Source organism: Tribolium castaneum, chromosome 9 (genome assembly GCF_031307605.1).
Source record: "Tribolium castaneum strain GA2 chromosome 9, icTriCast1.1, whole genome shotgun sequence".
Taxonomy (NCBI): domain Eukaryota; kingdom Metazoa; phylum Arthropoda; class Insecta; order Coleoptera; family Tenebrionidae; genus Tribolium; species Tribolium castaneum.
The window spans coordinates 3508176-3524017 of NC_087402.1; the positions used below are offsets into that span (position 1 = coordinate 3508176).

Genomic DNA, 15842 nt, shown 5'->3' on the forward strand with positions numbered 1-15842 from the left:
TGTTCTTAAAAGATAACCATCGACCGAAAAAATGCGCAGTTAATGGGAACTGTCCGCTTTACGTAACTTTTGTTATTTTTTTTTTAGAACTTAATTGCTTTCCGTATTATCTCCGACAGTCATTGTTTTCACAACTTTTAAAAATGTTACACAATTCACGAATTAACACTCACCTCTTTGCTATTTTTTCAAAAGTTTTTAATTGCACCAACATGTTACGCGTTTTTCACAAATTCTTGCGTAAATTCGCTGCAAACACGCCAATTTTACAGGATGAAATCACAAGCGGGAATATCTTTCAAATAAAGGCCAAACCATACCGCTCAAAAATTCACGTTTGTAGGAGAAATCTTGAGAAGGCTGTAAAAAATATAATCACATTAAATGCAGTTTATTTTCTTTTATAATAGTAAACATTTTACAGAGTTTTACTGGTAAGTTAAGATGTGGATATGCTAAGCACATGAAAATTAGTACCATAACACTTCTTCTCATGTATAACACAAAATCAGTCAACTAGAGATTCTGTTACCTCACAGAAATTTCGAAACAATACCAAGTTACAGGTTCAGATAATACTGATAAATAAACGATGTGCTTTATATATCACAAGTATGAACAGAAAACCTTAATATTTTATGATCATCCACCGTACATGATTGGAATTATTTACAGTAGCTACAATTCGATCAAATTCAATAAATTGCACAGATAGAAAATTGTTTATTTACGACGATGACTGAAATAAAAATTTGCAGAATTCCAGAAGCTTGTTTACACTAGTAAATAATATAAAAATAACAATCATTAGGCTTTTAGTACCTATCAATCTAAACATTTGTACACTTCCACTTAATAATTTACAGACAGGTTTTTGTCAATTATTCACACACTTTCACTGGGCGTCCCTAACAAACGTCCTTTTGCGTGCCGGTCACCTGTGATTCGATCCTTCGTTCATATCGTACAAAACTTGTGCTATCGTCCTCGACGACTCTACATTACTAAGGGCTACATTCGCTAAATGAGGCTCGTAGTGCTTTAAGTACCTTAAAAAAACCACAAAGACACGATCAAACCTGAACCAAAAAACCCCAATCGGAAACACCCACCTTCTACAATTACTGCTGTAAATAACGAGATTCCTAAGTATTAACGACGCTGTCAATCTTATGCTCTTCGTCACAGGCCCCTCATTGTCGTCCTAAAACACCAATCCGTCAACAAAACTCTCCTCCCCCAACACCACCACAATCAAAAACACGACGTGCAAAAAATACATCACAGGCATCATCAAACTACCGATGTTTTCGCTACGCAAAACCGCAAATAATAAATTCCAAGCTGTGTTCAAACACGCACAAACACCTCACCTGTTCGGGCGGAGTGGGCCCAGCTCGGGGCGGGGGCGCAGGCACACTCGGTGTGCCCTGCTTTGCCGGCGTTTTCTATTCACAAAACCAACAATTGTAGAAACCGACTTAACCCGCACAATAAAGACAAAACAACGAAACAAAACGTCATTTTTACTACTTACTTGTAATTCTTTGGGATTGACAAACTCCAACGCGTGCCTCTTGATGGCGTGCAGCGCCGCATCGGGGGCGTAACCGGGGTGCGACGTCGGCGTCGGGGGCGGGGGCTCCACTTTACCCCCCTGCGACACCTGCTTTCGACGCGTTAAACTTTGTTTCATAGCCTGCGAAATTCATTCATTCTTTAAATTACCATCCAATACATTTGTTTTGAAAATTAATTGAAAAATAGTAAAAAAAACAAGAAATGTGACGTTCTATTACATATTCTGAGATTTTTTATCCAACTTTTATATTAAATTAGCTTTGGAACAGGAAAACAAATAATAAAATGTGTTTCATAAACTGTATGAATTTTTTATCCAATTGCAAAAATTGAAGAAACTATTCATTTACTTGTAATAACGTTTCTCACCTCGGTATTACAGTGCTTGTCGTTAAGATGAGTCATCAACGAAAACCTCTTCCTTTTCATATTATCACAACGGTCCCATTGACAGACAATCTCCTCACTACCTTTAGGAACGTGTGCCTCGCACACATGTAAATACACCTGATTGGCCGACTTAAACTTAGTGTCTCTGTAAATGAACCAATCAAAATCACTAATTACTTAAATCGGCACCACTTACAGATTACATTCACCCCATTCGCACACAAACGGCGTCGTTAAATCCCTTATAATTTTCGGCTTTTCCTCCTTTTTCTCCACGACACCGTTACTCGACGCCGGCGTCGTCTTAATCACGGACGTCGTCGGTATCACATTATTAGTCACCGTAGAACTCTGTAATACCGGCCTGTGTACTTGCGTAACGACCATTTGTTGTCCTTGTGGTAGAACAACTTTTTGTGTGGACGAGGGTTGTTGCTGGAGGATTATTATGGTTTTAGTGCCGCTGCCTTGCTGTTGTGCCGTTTGGGCCACTAGGACAGTTTGGGGCTGTCCGTGAACTACTGCCGTTTGCGGTTGCGCCACCATATAAGTCCCTTGTGCACCACTAGTTTGCAGCACGTATTGGCCAGGTTGTGTCGTACTGGCGACCAGTTGGACTTGGCCTTGCAGACCTTGAGACAGCAGGATTTGTCCTGTGTTTTGTTGCAGGACCATTGGAGTTCTTTGTTGGCCGGCGTTTTGTACTATTACGGTTTGACCAGGCTGGGTTTTCGGCTGCGAAACGATTATTTGTCTGGGTTGGGTCAACAAGACTTGCTGATTGTTATCAACGATTAATTGTTGGACTGGTGTTGAGGGCGCTACTGGTGTTGGTTGTTCGACTGGTGGTGGGTTTGATGCTTCTTGCATGAGTTGTTCCTCGTCTTCTCCTTCGAGAATATCGGCTGCAATGTCGGCGAAAAGTTTTGCGGCCGCTGTGGAGACCTGTGTCGAGCTTTCTTCACCGTTCGAGCTTGAAACCGAGCCAGGAGCGGAGGAATCAGCTCCTGCGGACCCGTTAACATTCAATTTGGCTTTTTTCGGTTCACTTTCGACGATTTCGTCGTGTGCGGGTCGTTTTAAGCTTTTCTTTTCATCTTCGTGGTTTTCATTTTCGCGACTCAACGCCTTCTCAATGTGATTCTCCACAAGGTCTAATCGTAACTCTTTACCAAGCGTTCCGTTCATCATTGTCGGCGGTGTTTTTTCCACTTTCTTTTCCAATAAATCGGCAAGTCTTAAGGGCTTATTTTTTAAAATTTCACCACTGACTTTCACCGAATCTTTCGAATTGCTGTCCTCGTTTAACGGATTATCAATATTCGGAATCCCGTTTAAAATACCCTCGAAACTCGTCAAGGAATTATCACCGTCTTCCGTCGACGAAATACCCCCTATACAGATCGTCCCCATACCCGAACTCGATGCTAACGAATTATTACCGGTCGAATCGCTATCTTCGTTGTCTATACGCGACGTTTTCTTATTATTGCTTAGAGGAGCCAATGGAGGTGGCGGTTGAGGCGGTTCTTTTTTACCCTTGAGCATATTTGTAAATTGTGTTGTTGATGAAACAGAAGGGTCACCCACTTCACCATCAGGAAACAACTGACGAGCGCCGTTCAAACGTGATTTTTGATTTTCGGCCTTGACTGGCGTCTTATTATCCGCCGTGGACGTCGTCGTTGTTGTGGTTGCGTTCACTTGTTGGGCGAGAAGTTTTTGTTGACGTGCAACGACCTAAACACGCAAGAGAACGCTTTCAAAATTTCGCTTGATACTGAGTTAAAAAATCATCTACATTCAGGGTGACCCATGTCTAAGCGTTATTCAAGTTTTGTAGGAAATTAGACGCCCAAGTTTAACCAATTTCAAAATTTTATACTCAATTGTCATTCACTTCTGGCAAGGCCGTCACATAAAATGGCGAATTAGCATGAATTCCAATAACTTAGTCTTGCCAATATTACTTTATGAAACACTTTTATAGCCACCCGGTAGTTGAATATTTAACTTTTGCATTTCGTGTAAAATGGAATTTTATTGTTTTTGTGAATTTGCTCGCACCTTCGCAGGAGTCAGTTACATGAACAGATAATATTTTTTGCTAATGACGACTTATCGATATTCTTACACAATTACTATGTGCTGTTTAATTTTATTTAGTATTTCACTTACTATTGACACAAACAGAGTTCTAATAAATTTATTAATATAAAAATTAGCATTTTATTCAAAGACTTTCAAACAAAGACCTATCTTCAGTGACCAGTGCGTGTGTGTGTGTAAATCTTCGAGTTCCTAATGTTTTAATAGCAGTGCGCAATTTTGAAAATTTCAATTGGTTCTCTGAGAAAAATTGTGATACAAGAACAGGATTAAAGGGTTAGTTTGCAACTCCTGTATTTATTTATTTATTTATTTATTTATTTATTTTAAATTTGTAATATTTTCAAGTAATTGATTGACACATTGTACTTATTGTGATTTTTTTTCAATTTCAGTAGGTTCGCTGTATGGAGATGAGAGGGCAAGGTAAGTGTATTTAATCTTTTCCACTTATGGCCCGCTAAAATGTGAGTTTATTATTTTTACCGATCATAATACGAGTGCATATTATAAAAATAGCTAATAATATTATAATTATAATAGAAAGACCAGCTTTAGATGGGTCGCCCTGCTCACAATACGACGTAATTATATAAAATTACTAGAAAAACACAATAAGCATTATTCGAGTCGTATTAGTAACAAAATAAACACATTAATAGAAATTGTTAGTAATTTTATTACAAAACACTAAAAACATGCGACGTACTTGAAAAACGCAATTAAAGACTTGAGGCTGTAAATAGTTAAGGAAAGATTCGTGGTTTCCTTAATTATTTCTTTCTCGTGTTTTGTTTTTATTAAGCTAATTTGATTAGTGTGTTACCTGAGCTACATTTTGGCAGTCTGTTGCAGTCCTCATGCTCACTGTAGTCATGCAATCGTTTACCTTTGTGGCCAGTAAGCTTTTGATGAGTGACGTGTTGCTTTGACCTGCCTGATTATCTTTGCTTGAGCCGGCGGTCGTCTGCGCTGAATTGCTGCCCAATAAAGCTTGGCTCAAATGCGGATGTGCCATTACCTTAATGCCAAAAAACTCCAATCAAACAGGGGAAAAAATCAATTATATTTGATGATATGTGTTAGGGGAAGGTTAGAAATTATTATAAAGGGAAGAAACAGCGATAGAAATGAAATGAAAAGTACGGACAGCCGTTTGTGCCTCTCAATTACCTGACTTTTCATATCGCCTTTACTAGTGGGCGGCGAAGCCACAGTGGCGTCCCTCTGTTTGGGGGGAGCACTTAGCTGCGCCTTGAGGATAGGTGAGGCGGGAGAGACGGGTGGGTTATTCATAGTGTCGTTGGAATTACTATTGTCGGCCATGACCGTCAAAGTTGGCGTTTGTGAGGGACTTGTTGCGGCCGATTGCTTATTTCGCCTGTTTGGTCCTTTAGTGGGCTGTGGTGGTGGGGTGGTGGTGACGGGATTGGTGGTGGAAGCCGGTTGGATATTAATAATGAGGGGTTGAGCTCGCACCTTTATCCCTTCATAATACTGGGGCTCGTTCGCGCTGGACGGCTTCATCGGATTCGGGCCAACCGTCCCGCCAAATACTGACCTGCAGCACACCACACAAATAAACATCGCGATTTTTCGACTAATCAGCCTCAGCTCACCTAACGCATCTCGGAAAATGCAAGGGTGAAATCACCCCTCGTCGACCGATTTTCGAACACGAATTCAGATACTGTTTGTACAACTCCTGGTGATCCACTTTGCCGTTCACGCAGGGCTCGTACGTGGCCCTCAGCCACGCTAAAGCAAACTGCTCGTTCTCGTGGATGGCCTGCTGGTGCGCGTGCTGTTGCTGGATCAGCTGCTGGGGGGTCATGGTCTGTGCGGGCGTCGTAGCAGTCGTCGTTACTAAAAATTATTTCAGGTGAACACACCAATTTTTAAATATTTATTTTTCAATATTGACTTTGCACAGAAACATGAAAAGTGACTTCGCTATGTAAATGATTAAATAACATAACTTAACAAGTGGCTGACAATAATCAAATTGTTCGTAAAAAATCGTCTCATCAGTATTAAGGCAAGAAAGCCGTTCCAAAATTGGAAAAATTGGCAGAAGAATCTCCAAACGTTATTTTTTTCTATCGAATTTAACTCGGCTTCTGTACATTTTCCTGACTAAAACATCGTTAAAAAACCACGAAAAATAAAAAGAAATCGGCTACATTCAAATTTGAAACTGGTTTTATTGTAAACCAGTCCAATTCTCTATAAACCAATTTTATATGAATAGACAAACGACTTTTACAAAAAATATTAAAGTAGTCGTTTCCTTGTCTTACAACTGTATCAATTCTACTAAATAATAAAATAACCAGTTTCTGCGTTTTTCTCTATTTAAATAGTTTTCCTGCTTGTGTTTAAACGTACCGGTTGAGGAACTCGGCGTTATAGTCAAAAGCCTCTGAGGCGTAATTTGTACCGTCCTCACTGGCGTCGTCTGCACACTCGTTTTGACGGCCGTAATCGTCGATAAAACCGCACTGGTGGCCGTCGTAGTCGTCGAGGTGCTCGCAACAGTCGAATTTGTCGTGGTGGCGACCGGTGTCGTTATCGCTTGACTTGCCGTTGTGCTAACGCCACCAGGCAGTGTCTCTACTAATTTCATTCCGATGCAGGCTTTCGGTCCGTAACTTTTCCCTTCGACTGTTACTAAAGACACAAGAGTGTCAACCACGCCGTGATTGCTCACAATTAAATTACAGGAACGTTCCCCAAGCGACGATAACGAATACAAACACTCCAAAGTGTAAATGAGTAACATCACATCGTGAATCGTTAAAAACGAACAAACTTTTTCGTAAACGTCAACTTCTAAAAATCGCAAAAGCGTTTCTTCGTTCAGTTCATTCTGGCTTAATTTATTTAAAACTTCGAGGGAAGAAATACACAGCGCACGATCTTCGCTCTTCAAACCGTTAACGATGATTTTTAGTAAAATCGCCGAGAATCTGTCGTTGGGATAATCCTTGACTAAAAAATCCGTCGCGATGTTACCCAACATGTCCAAACCTAAATTCTTCAAATATCCCCATCTCGACGACGCGCACAGTAACAAAAACCGCAAAAAAGTCTTGTTTTGTAGTAAAATCGGTACGTTCTCTTCGATAAAACTGAGATTCCTTAAAATTGTAGTCACTTGAAGCACTCTTTGGCCGATGTAGTCTTGGGTGCCGAGACCGCGTTCCAAACAGAACAGTTCACGATCACTTGGGGTTATTTTAAATCGTTTATTATCCGTTATTTCACAGTCACTATCAGAATCACATTTTTCCACGACGATTTCCGATTTCGCACTTTCGCCACTATCGACACTTTCGGATTTTATAAAGACGGAGTTTTCGTCGGTGAGATCCAAAAATTCCTTCGATTCGAGCACTTCCGACCAGAAATTGTGAATGGGGTGCTTTCTGACCGTCGAGTAATTATGGACGAAGAGACGTCGGAGAGAGCCTAAATAATTATTACACAATTAATTCAGCGGCATTTTCACCAACTGCAATACTCACTATGGCAAAAAACACCAGCATGTGCCAAAAGATAATCGACGATTCGCGGGTGTTTCTCGAGTTTGAGTGTGTGTTTGCCATCGTTGGAGAGTAAAGTACAAACGTTTATGGCAAAATCTTGCTCGTTGGGCAACGGCGATATCAACGATAAGGCTAGCCTGTCGTAATCAGACGATTTGTATATGCTCGTCGACAAATGGTTGTACTCTCTGTTCGTATCTGTAAAAAACCCAAAAAATAAATACACTATCTTAGACATAAGTTTTATTTCTTGATTTAACTGTATTTGGTATTTTTCGTTTAAATTTTCCAAGGAAAGAAATGTATCTTGAAATTCTTTATTGTAACACTGGTGGTCCATTAACGGCAGTTAAAAAAATCAATAATGCAGGGTCAGGCTGTATGAAACGCATTCCTCAGTTGCAACAAGAGGAACACACAATCGTTCATCTCGCTCGTCACGACCGAATCCGAATCAATATTTCATTCTGCTACACCTGTAAAAATGCGCAACATATCCACGTCGAGGCGTGTTCGCAAAAACCACACCAAAAAATAAAATATCGGCGCAAGCGGAGCCTTTGAAACCTTTCGGAGAGAAAGTGGCTCATTTAAAAAAAAATCCAGGGACGTAAGCTGTCCGGAATCGACCCGGATCGGCCGATTCCTGGGCATTTATACAACTGGATTCTTTCGTCGATATGTCCAGTGGCGGGTCTATTGATCAACATATCATAATAAAAGCGAGACGAGGCGTTTCGCGCCTGGGCCCTCCGATTACATTTGTCATCGCGCAACCACCTTTTGCGCAATCACAACAATGGATCGCTGCTTCGCTTTTGTTGATCTATAATTTGTCTCGTTGGACGCAACACGTGACGAAAAGAGGGGCGGTGTCGGCGAGATTCTTTCAACTTCGGCGGCGGAAAATTACGATAGAAATTAACGGTCGGGCGAAACACACGTGCGAAGTTAAACGCTAAGATAGGGTCAAACGTCGCGAGAAATTTGGTTTTTTCGCGTCTCAACTTCAACACAAAGATCTTTATAAAAAAGCCAATCAATAAATACTGTAGTACTGCAAAGTTCATTTCATTAAAGTATTTTATGATCTACACCCTCATATATGAGACATCGTTACGTTCTCTGAACTTTTTTAGTTAAATTATTAAAAGCATTATCAAATAAATCATTCACAAAACCGTATCCAAGCAGTTTGTAAATACTGATTTATAGATTTGGTTGTTTCTGACCAGAGATTAATTGCCCACAAAAATAAAGAACAAATAATACTGTTTTTGGAATTTCTTCTGTCTAACAACGTTGGGTTTCAATACAACATTTAGCAGATTTATCATAACAAAACCAGGTGCGTCCCCTAAAACATTATCTAAAAAAAGTTCTGGTAAACGAAACTACAAAGGTACTGATTTATACTGATTAATTCGCACTTTTCAATTAGTCCAAGATGCCCTTTAGATGTTTTGGTGATAACACAGCCGAAGTAGGACATCTGAATAAATTTGAAATTGAAATTTTATTATAGACAGCAGTTATTCTGTTGTATGTAAATGCCTGATTTCGTAGTACCGCCTTTTGTCACCGTAAAAATTTCCAAAAAATGGTCTTGATATCCTGGAACAACCTCCACATAGCTCTACATAACACCGTACGCTAAAAGTCACTAGTACTTGAATAATAAGATTATTTTTATCAACGAAATTTTCTTCTTTTAACACTTCTGAAGCGAATTACGAATTGATAAGAATTTCATTACCATCAAGTCACGGCCACGTAAATATTTTTTAATGTTTGATATCAAACACAATAATCAACTTCTTTACCAAATGCTTTTCCCGATATTGAACAATCCCACTCCTATAAACACAACTTCAATGAAAAACTGGTTAATTTGCATTGATTTTCTAAAATCGACCCCGTAATAATAATTAACACCATTCATTTACTCATTACTAAATTATTTTTATTCCATGGAAAAACTCCCACCATTAAAATATTCATTAGATGTGAGCTTATTCATTGACATTTCTTTCATGCCGTTTTCCAATGTTAGATTATTGGAATAACATCGGTAATTAGAAAAAAAATGATAGTTACTTGAAGTTTATTTGTAATGATTCATAAAAACTTATTTAAAATTCTTCAATAAAAAACGTATTGATATATTCACGTATTACTTATCCTTTTTAAAAAGCCTTTTTCCTATGAAATCATCTGAACGAATTAAATGTTACACAAAATTAAAAATCAATAGTAATAATTGGTATATATTTTTCACCCAATCAATAACTTCCCCGTCGCTCCAATTAAACCTAAACAATGATATTCTCCAATAAGCATCTCCACCCTTTGTTCTCCATAACCCCGTTTGATCATCAATCACCTCACCACCTCCTCCCAATCCTCACCTGCTATCACGTGCTGACTATAATTATACGTGAGCGGTACGGAATGTAACGCCCTCGCCGACCACCTCTTGTGTCTGCTCTCTTCATCGTCGTCGCTGCCTCTGTCGGCCTCTTCTCCTAAGAAGTGCACTTTCTCCCACCGATCCAAGTACCTGCAAGCCACATATCAGAGCAAAGCCGAGCGATAGGCGGCAGGTCACGCCGGAACCTCCGTCGCTCGTCACTGACCTACGCCACCGAGAGACGGCCACGTGAATAAGCGCACCACGTGAGCGTCTCTCGCGGCGCCCGCCGTCACAAGACCGCGATTCGACTTCATTCAGGACAACGAAACTCACCTCAGGTAAATCTGTTTCAAGGCGACGCTGCCGTTGACACACTCTTTCGGTAAACGCAGCTGGTCCAGAATCTCGGTCCAGCCGCTCTTTGAATTCACCTGCGGGTAAAACCACAATTAATACATCAACATTGCTGAAGACCTCCGCAAAATTTCTGCTGTCCTGCTACCAGGATCGCATCTACGCATACCTGCGACAAAAGGATTCGGCGCATCATTGCCGCCGCCGCCGTCGCAGAATCATGCGGACACTGTCGTCAACGACGTGTCGGTACATTCAATTTAAATGCAGTTAATAGTTCAGGGACTACGACGCCTTTTCGCCCCATTTATTGATTTTTACTGTCGAGATTTATTTTTGTTTGGAATTTTTTTAATGGCGATAACGTGCATGCACTTGCTAAAAATAAAACGCTAGAAGAGGGTCAGTGTTCCGATAGCTTTATTCATCGTTCCATCAGTGGCTCAAAAGAAATTATTTAAAAATATGTATCTAGATACTTTTGAAGGATCTCACTGAAACAAGTAACTGGGACGGTTGATATTGTAAAAGCGAGGCGATAGCCGAGTAACCGTAATAGGCGTCCATTGTAATTACAAAAAAATACAATAAGATATGTAGAAGTAGTTTGAATTCTTTCCAAAGTAAGGTATTTTCGATGTTACTCTACTGAAATTCCTATTGGATTTTTGTTACCATTATGTGAAAAAACCTCAATTTTTCTCTAAATCCGGCTTTATTGATCGACCTTGGACTTGGCTTGGTGTAGGATTACAGGATTTTGAAGAATGGAATGAAACACGATTTGTATTTAATTTGATGTCACATATTAATAACACTGTTGCATCATAACAGTCAGCACAGGTGTGACATTATTGTTGTTTGAACATAAATGTAAACATTTAATCAAAAAGTGATTAAAACCATTGGAGACCCGGGAATCGCACGCAATACTAATTCAATAAGCTTTCTAGACTAAAATTCTGCAACAAAATTCTACGGTTACTTGAAATCTAAGTTGAAAATACACACAAAGACACAAATAACCGTGACCGCAAATACAACTTTCTTTTTTTAAATTTCTGTCATTCGTCATACATTCCGAGTAGAAACCATAACCCTGAACATCTGTAACGAATTCAGAAATAATTTGCTTAAAATTCCAGACATCAATCCTTTTAAAATTTCATCCAAGCAGAATTTTTCCCGAAATAAATTTAACACCTGGCCTGTGTGCCACGTGACAAATAACGGTTCTAACACCACGTGCCCCATATGTCGAAAACCGGGAATTTCCCAACGGTTTTAAAGCGTTCTTAGGGAAGTTTGACATATCGTCAAGCTTTTCTATAGACTTCCGTCCGAAAATTTGTCCACGAAACCACACATCTCGTCCTTGACAAAACCACATCATAATCGCTGAGTCAGTTGGTTATAACCCGATATGGCAACCTGGCATTTATCGCGACAACACCGCAACGTGCTTATACAACCGGCTGGCTGACTAAACAGAGACGTGACGATCTCGTATATGCATGTGTCGGACAAAAATAGACATAGATCGGAAGACCGAAAGAAGGGAGAGATGCGAGAAACGAACGGGCATATAATAAACATCGGTTTGCCAGCTTGCCGACACCCGCAGCAAGTTCACCGACCGACGGTGGATTGCGGTGTGGTGTGGTCGCCACCGCCGGAGAAACTCGTTCGCTTCAAAGAGGAACGACAACGGCACGATCGAGTTACATCGTGATGACGTCGGCGACGACGATTGTTTCAAGCGGTTATAACGTATGACCTCGCGCACCGCAATTCGGGACCGACTTCTTCCGGATATTGTTCAGAGGAAGCGCACACCAAGGATGAACAAACGACTTTTACACAAATCTGATTCATATTCCCAAATTTGCCTTCGTCTCTCTTCTGCAAACTGCAAAACAATTTTTTAATCCAATACTGGGTAGTAGCGAAACGTGGGATGCAATTATTTTGTTCATTTAATTGGTTGAATCGTATGGCTTCGAAAAATAAATAGGAGCGTTTGAAATGGTAGCTATTACAAGTTATTTTCGGTATTGATTTTTAAAGGGAAATAATGTGCACAGCATAACTTCTAATAAAGTACCTACTTTTGAATAGAATAGTAAGCATTCAGTTGAGTGAACTTCCGTTTTTTATTGTGTTACAACTGACCATATCAAAAAACAAGCGAATAAAAATATTCGAAATATACATAAAGTAACAGTTATTTCATTTTCCCAGCATTGCCATATTTTAAATGATACTTTCTACTGATATAATGAACAAACCTCGGAAGAATTGTTACTTTCGAGATCCTGAGCCACGTAAAACATGAACTGTAAAAAAATAATCTACAAAAAAATTAATAAGTATGATCCAAGGAACGTAACAATTCATTATCCAATGTGAGATGACAAAGTTGCCAAACAAGATAAAGTTTGGAAAGGCACGGAACATTGTAATATAAAGTTACAAAACGAATATTTATCGTACATTTTACTTACTACATTAATATTTTCAAAATTAAATACAAAAATACACTTTGGTGTGACTTTATGTGTTTTTTGCTATATCGATATATTTCTTTTAAATTCCGTAAAGTCTGATATTACGTACTGCCAGTTGCTAAAAACTATAACGTTTCACAGTTAGTGATAGACAATACAGTTTTCATTAATGATTCAAAGGTTTTTGTAGCATGTAAACTCGATATTAATCAATGAAACAATTAAAATCAATTAAAATGTAAGAGAAATGTATTTGCTTAATGTTCCGTAACGTTTTATTTACAAATCGTATAGGCATTAAAATTATTTTATTATTTAATAAAATTATGATCAGAAGTGTTTTTCCAGTGACATCGATTTGTAGGTGTCTCATTTTTGGCAAATACACAATACATTTTTAAAATAATTAATCCATTAATGTTTTCAAGTTTGACGTAAACATTACCGTCCCACAGTCAGCCATAAATTAATTCATCGCCTAAAATTTTACTGTAATATCTTTTAGGAATTAAAATTCGAATCAATATTCACTGAAAAAAATAAAAACGTGTATAAAGAATTAACGAGATCCTTGTAGAACCCAATCGGCAGACACTTAAGCAACTAATCGAAAATCCTCCCCTAAAACCGCATCCGGCAACTTTTTCTCGTATACATCTCAATTTTCCGCATGTTCGATCTAAAAATGATTGTCGAAATAAAATCGATGTTAGCCACAGGCGTGTTCCATATAAGGGCCATCTCCGCCGACATCCCGTTTAAGTTAGTCGATGAGTTATAAAAAAGCCATATCGTCTCCGACAATAACTAATAACGACTGTATCGCCATCGATTCCCACTTGACAACAGCACGTAGTGGAAAAAACCCGTCGAAAAAAATGCGAAAAACAAACAGAAACCGATATAAATTCGCATGAAAATAAGTATCGTGTCGCAAGTTCGGATCGCGCATCACAATTTCGGTGCATTCGCCGCCTCCGTCGACACCACACTGATGGCAGGACACGGTATGTTCTACTAGGTCAGGGTCTGTGTGTTCCTATTCTCTGGTCTCCGCCTCGCCCCCCGATAGGACACACACTCGTACGCGACGAGAAGAAGGCCTCGGTCACGGCGTGTCGTCACCCCACCACCGGCGGTGGGTTTCCCTTTCGGCGGACGTGGGGGCCGGTCTCGCGGAAACACCACTCAACACATACCTTGATCCATCCGCCTTGGCTGGTCACCAGGGTGTAGAGCAGGTGCAGGTCGACCTCCTTGCCGCCGAGGATGGGCGGCCTCCTGAACGGCGTCCTGGAACAGAGCGTGAGAGCGGCTCCCGGAGCGGCCCTGCAACTTACCCGCGCGTCTCGTGGAAGTGGTGCAGGTCCCGGAGGAAGCCGTCGCGCTCCTTGGGGTACGTGGCCGCATTCTTGTCGGGGATTTTGGCCATAGTGGCGCGTTTAGAGCGACGCACGTGTCATTTTCGCGACGGCCCCGACGCCGATTTCTGCACCTCCCGGGGTAGCTGCTGGCCAGGCAGTTGACGACTCCCTGCGCTAGCACGACGTTGCACTCACTCTGACCGTATTAATGCGCAGAACCATCGCACCCGCGGCCGCACAACGCTCCACCGTCGACAACGTTCAAAGATGCACCGAATATAAACAACTCTCAACGTTCTGCATTACCGAAAAATGATTTTTTCGCCACTATATCGCCTCCAAATTATGCACCGTGCTAACCCATGATGCTTGACAAGACTATTACCAACATGGCGGCCGGTTCCCCGTTATTGTAAGGCGCGAAGGAAGGTTTTGCCCGCGACGTACGACACCGGAACAGCCCCCTGCAAAGCTGCCCCAAGACGTCGACCCTCGCCCGCAACACGGACGACCTTTTACTCGACCCGCCGCCACTCAAACACCGACACTTTATTATAAAAAATCACAAAGTTTTGACAACACAAAATATTAGTTCAAATGCCAATTTTCCGACGCAGCGCCATCTACAATCGCTAACACTCGCCCGGTAAAGCGACGATCTACACCCCAATGCGCCCTCTATCTCAACCAAAACAACGTCAATTTCACAAAAATATCAATTTTACCCCGAAATGAAGAAAACAACAAGTTTCACGGCTCACAAAAAATAAACAAGTAAGTTACAACACAAGAAAAACACACCAGAAGCAACCAATCGTTGCAGCATCGCAGAAACGTCCACCTTCATGCCACAACCCATGCCCCAAATTACCATTTAAAACACCCATAATTTAATCACGACAACTCAAAATTCGACAAAATGCCCAAATTTCGACGAACCTCGAGGGGGTTAAAACGATTAATGCCCACAAAAACTCACAAAGAAGTGGACCCAAGGCAACTCAATTTTGTCCAAAGAGACAAGGAAAATAATCACAAATCTGCCTCAGAGACTGCTGTTAATGACCCCTTACTCTCGTTTATGGTAATTTTAGTGCAAACCTACAGTTTCATTTCATAACGCATTTGTAGAAAATTGAAGTCAAAGAAGAGGAGCTGGATTCTAACCAGGAATTAGATTTTGGGCAGGACATTAACATACCTCTAAAAATTGAGCAATTTGAGACTCTGGAAATAGACAGGTAGCGACATATTTAATTCAATTTCCAGTCCAATTAAAAACACATCATTTCAGTATTAAACAAGAAGAGTCTGTTGAGCCTGAAAGTGATGCGTTTGTAGGAACAAATAATAACGACTTAAATATGTTAATAGAATGGGCGCTAAACTTGCAATTTGACCATTCTAAAAAATGCACTGGACGTCTCTACCCTTGTAAAACCATCTTTGATCAGTTAAGTTGTAAGATAATTGTATTGTATTGCACAGTTTGTAAAAAACGAATGTTACACACACTCAAAGATTGGGCAATGTTATAATATTAACAAATAAAGTTATGTGATTACTTTGCGTTTGA

The 15842-nt window shown here is 40.2% G+C and overlaps 1 protein-coding gene and 1 non-coding gene across 8 annotated transcripts; one reads left to right on the forward strand and one right to left on the reverse strand.

Annotated features, from left to right (window-relative positions):
* Positions 1-176: 176 nt before the first annotated feature.
* Positions 177-14383, reverse strand: Bap170 (Brahma associated protein 170kD). Of its 7 annotated transcripts, none has more exons than XM_008193717.3 (15): positions 14243-14383; positions 14102-14195; positions 10375-10472; positions 10037-10188; positions 7608-7826; positions 6469-7551; positions 5700-5946; positions 5560-5641; positions 4907-5101; positions 2168-3711; positions 1951-2116; positions 1538-1699; positions 1374-1448; positions 1113-1204; positions 376-1049 (listed from the first exon to the last, which is right to left on the reverse strand). In XM_008193717.3, the coding sequence occupies exons 1-15, from the start codon at positions 14332-14334 to the stop codon at positions 935-937; spliced, it is 4416 nt and encodes a 1471-aa protein (XP_008191939.1). In that variant the 5' UTR covers positions 14335-14383; the 3' UTR covers positions 376-934. The 7 variants fall into 7 exon arrangements, with proteins under 7 accessions (XP_015834559.1, XP_008191939.1, XP_008191938.1 ...); XM_008193716.3 differs by having other exon boundaries at positions 4970-5101; positions 5254-5641; XM_008193715.3 differs by having other exon boundaries at positions 5254-5641.
* On the forward strand, positions 13895-15830 carry LOC103312630 (uncharacterized). Its single transcript, XR_010335453.1, has 5 exons — positions 13895-13909; positions 13975-15040; positions 15090-15350; positions 15398-15507; positions 15561-15830. It is a non-coding gene; the product is annotated as an uncharacterized LOC103312630 (transcript).
* Positions 15831-15842: the final 12 nt, after the last annotated feature.

Excerpts from the sequence above, each read along its gene's own strand:
- Bap170 (XM_008193715.3), bottom strand. The coding sequence starts at position 14,334 with ATGGCCAAAATCCCCGACAAGAATGCGGCCACGTACCCCAAGGAGCGC. Across the intron at positions 10,473-14,101 it reads GCCAAGGCGGATGGATCAAG|GTGAATTCAAAGAGCGGCTG; the intron begins GTATGTGTTGAG and ends TTTTACCCGCAG. Across the intron at positions 7,552-7,607 it reads TGCTGGTGTTTTTTGCCATA|GCTCTCTCCGACGTCTCTTC; the intron begins GTGAGTATTGCA and ends ATAATTATTTAG.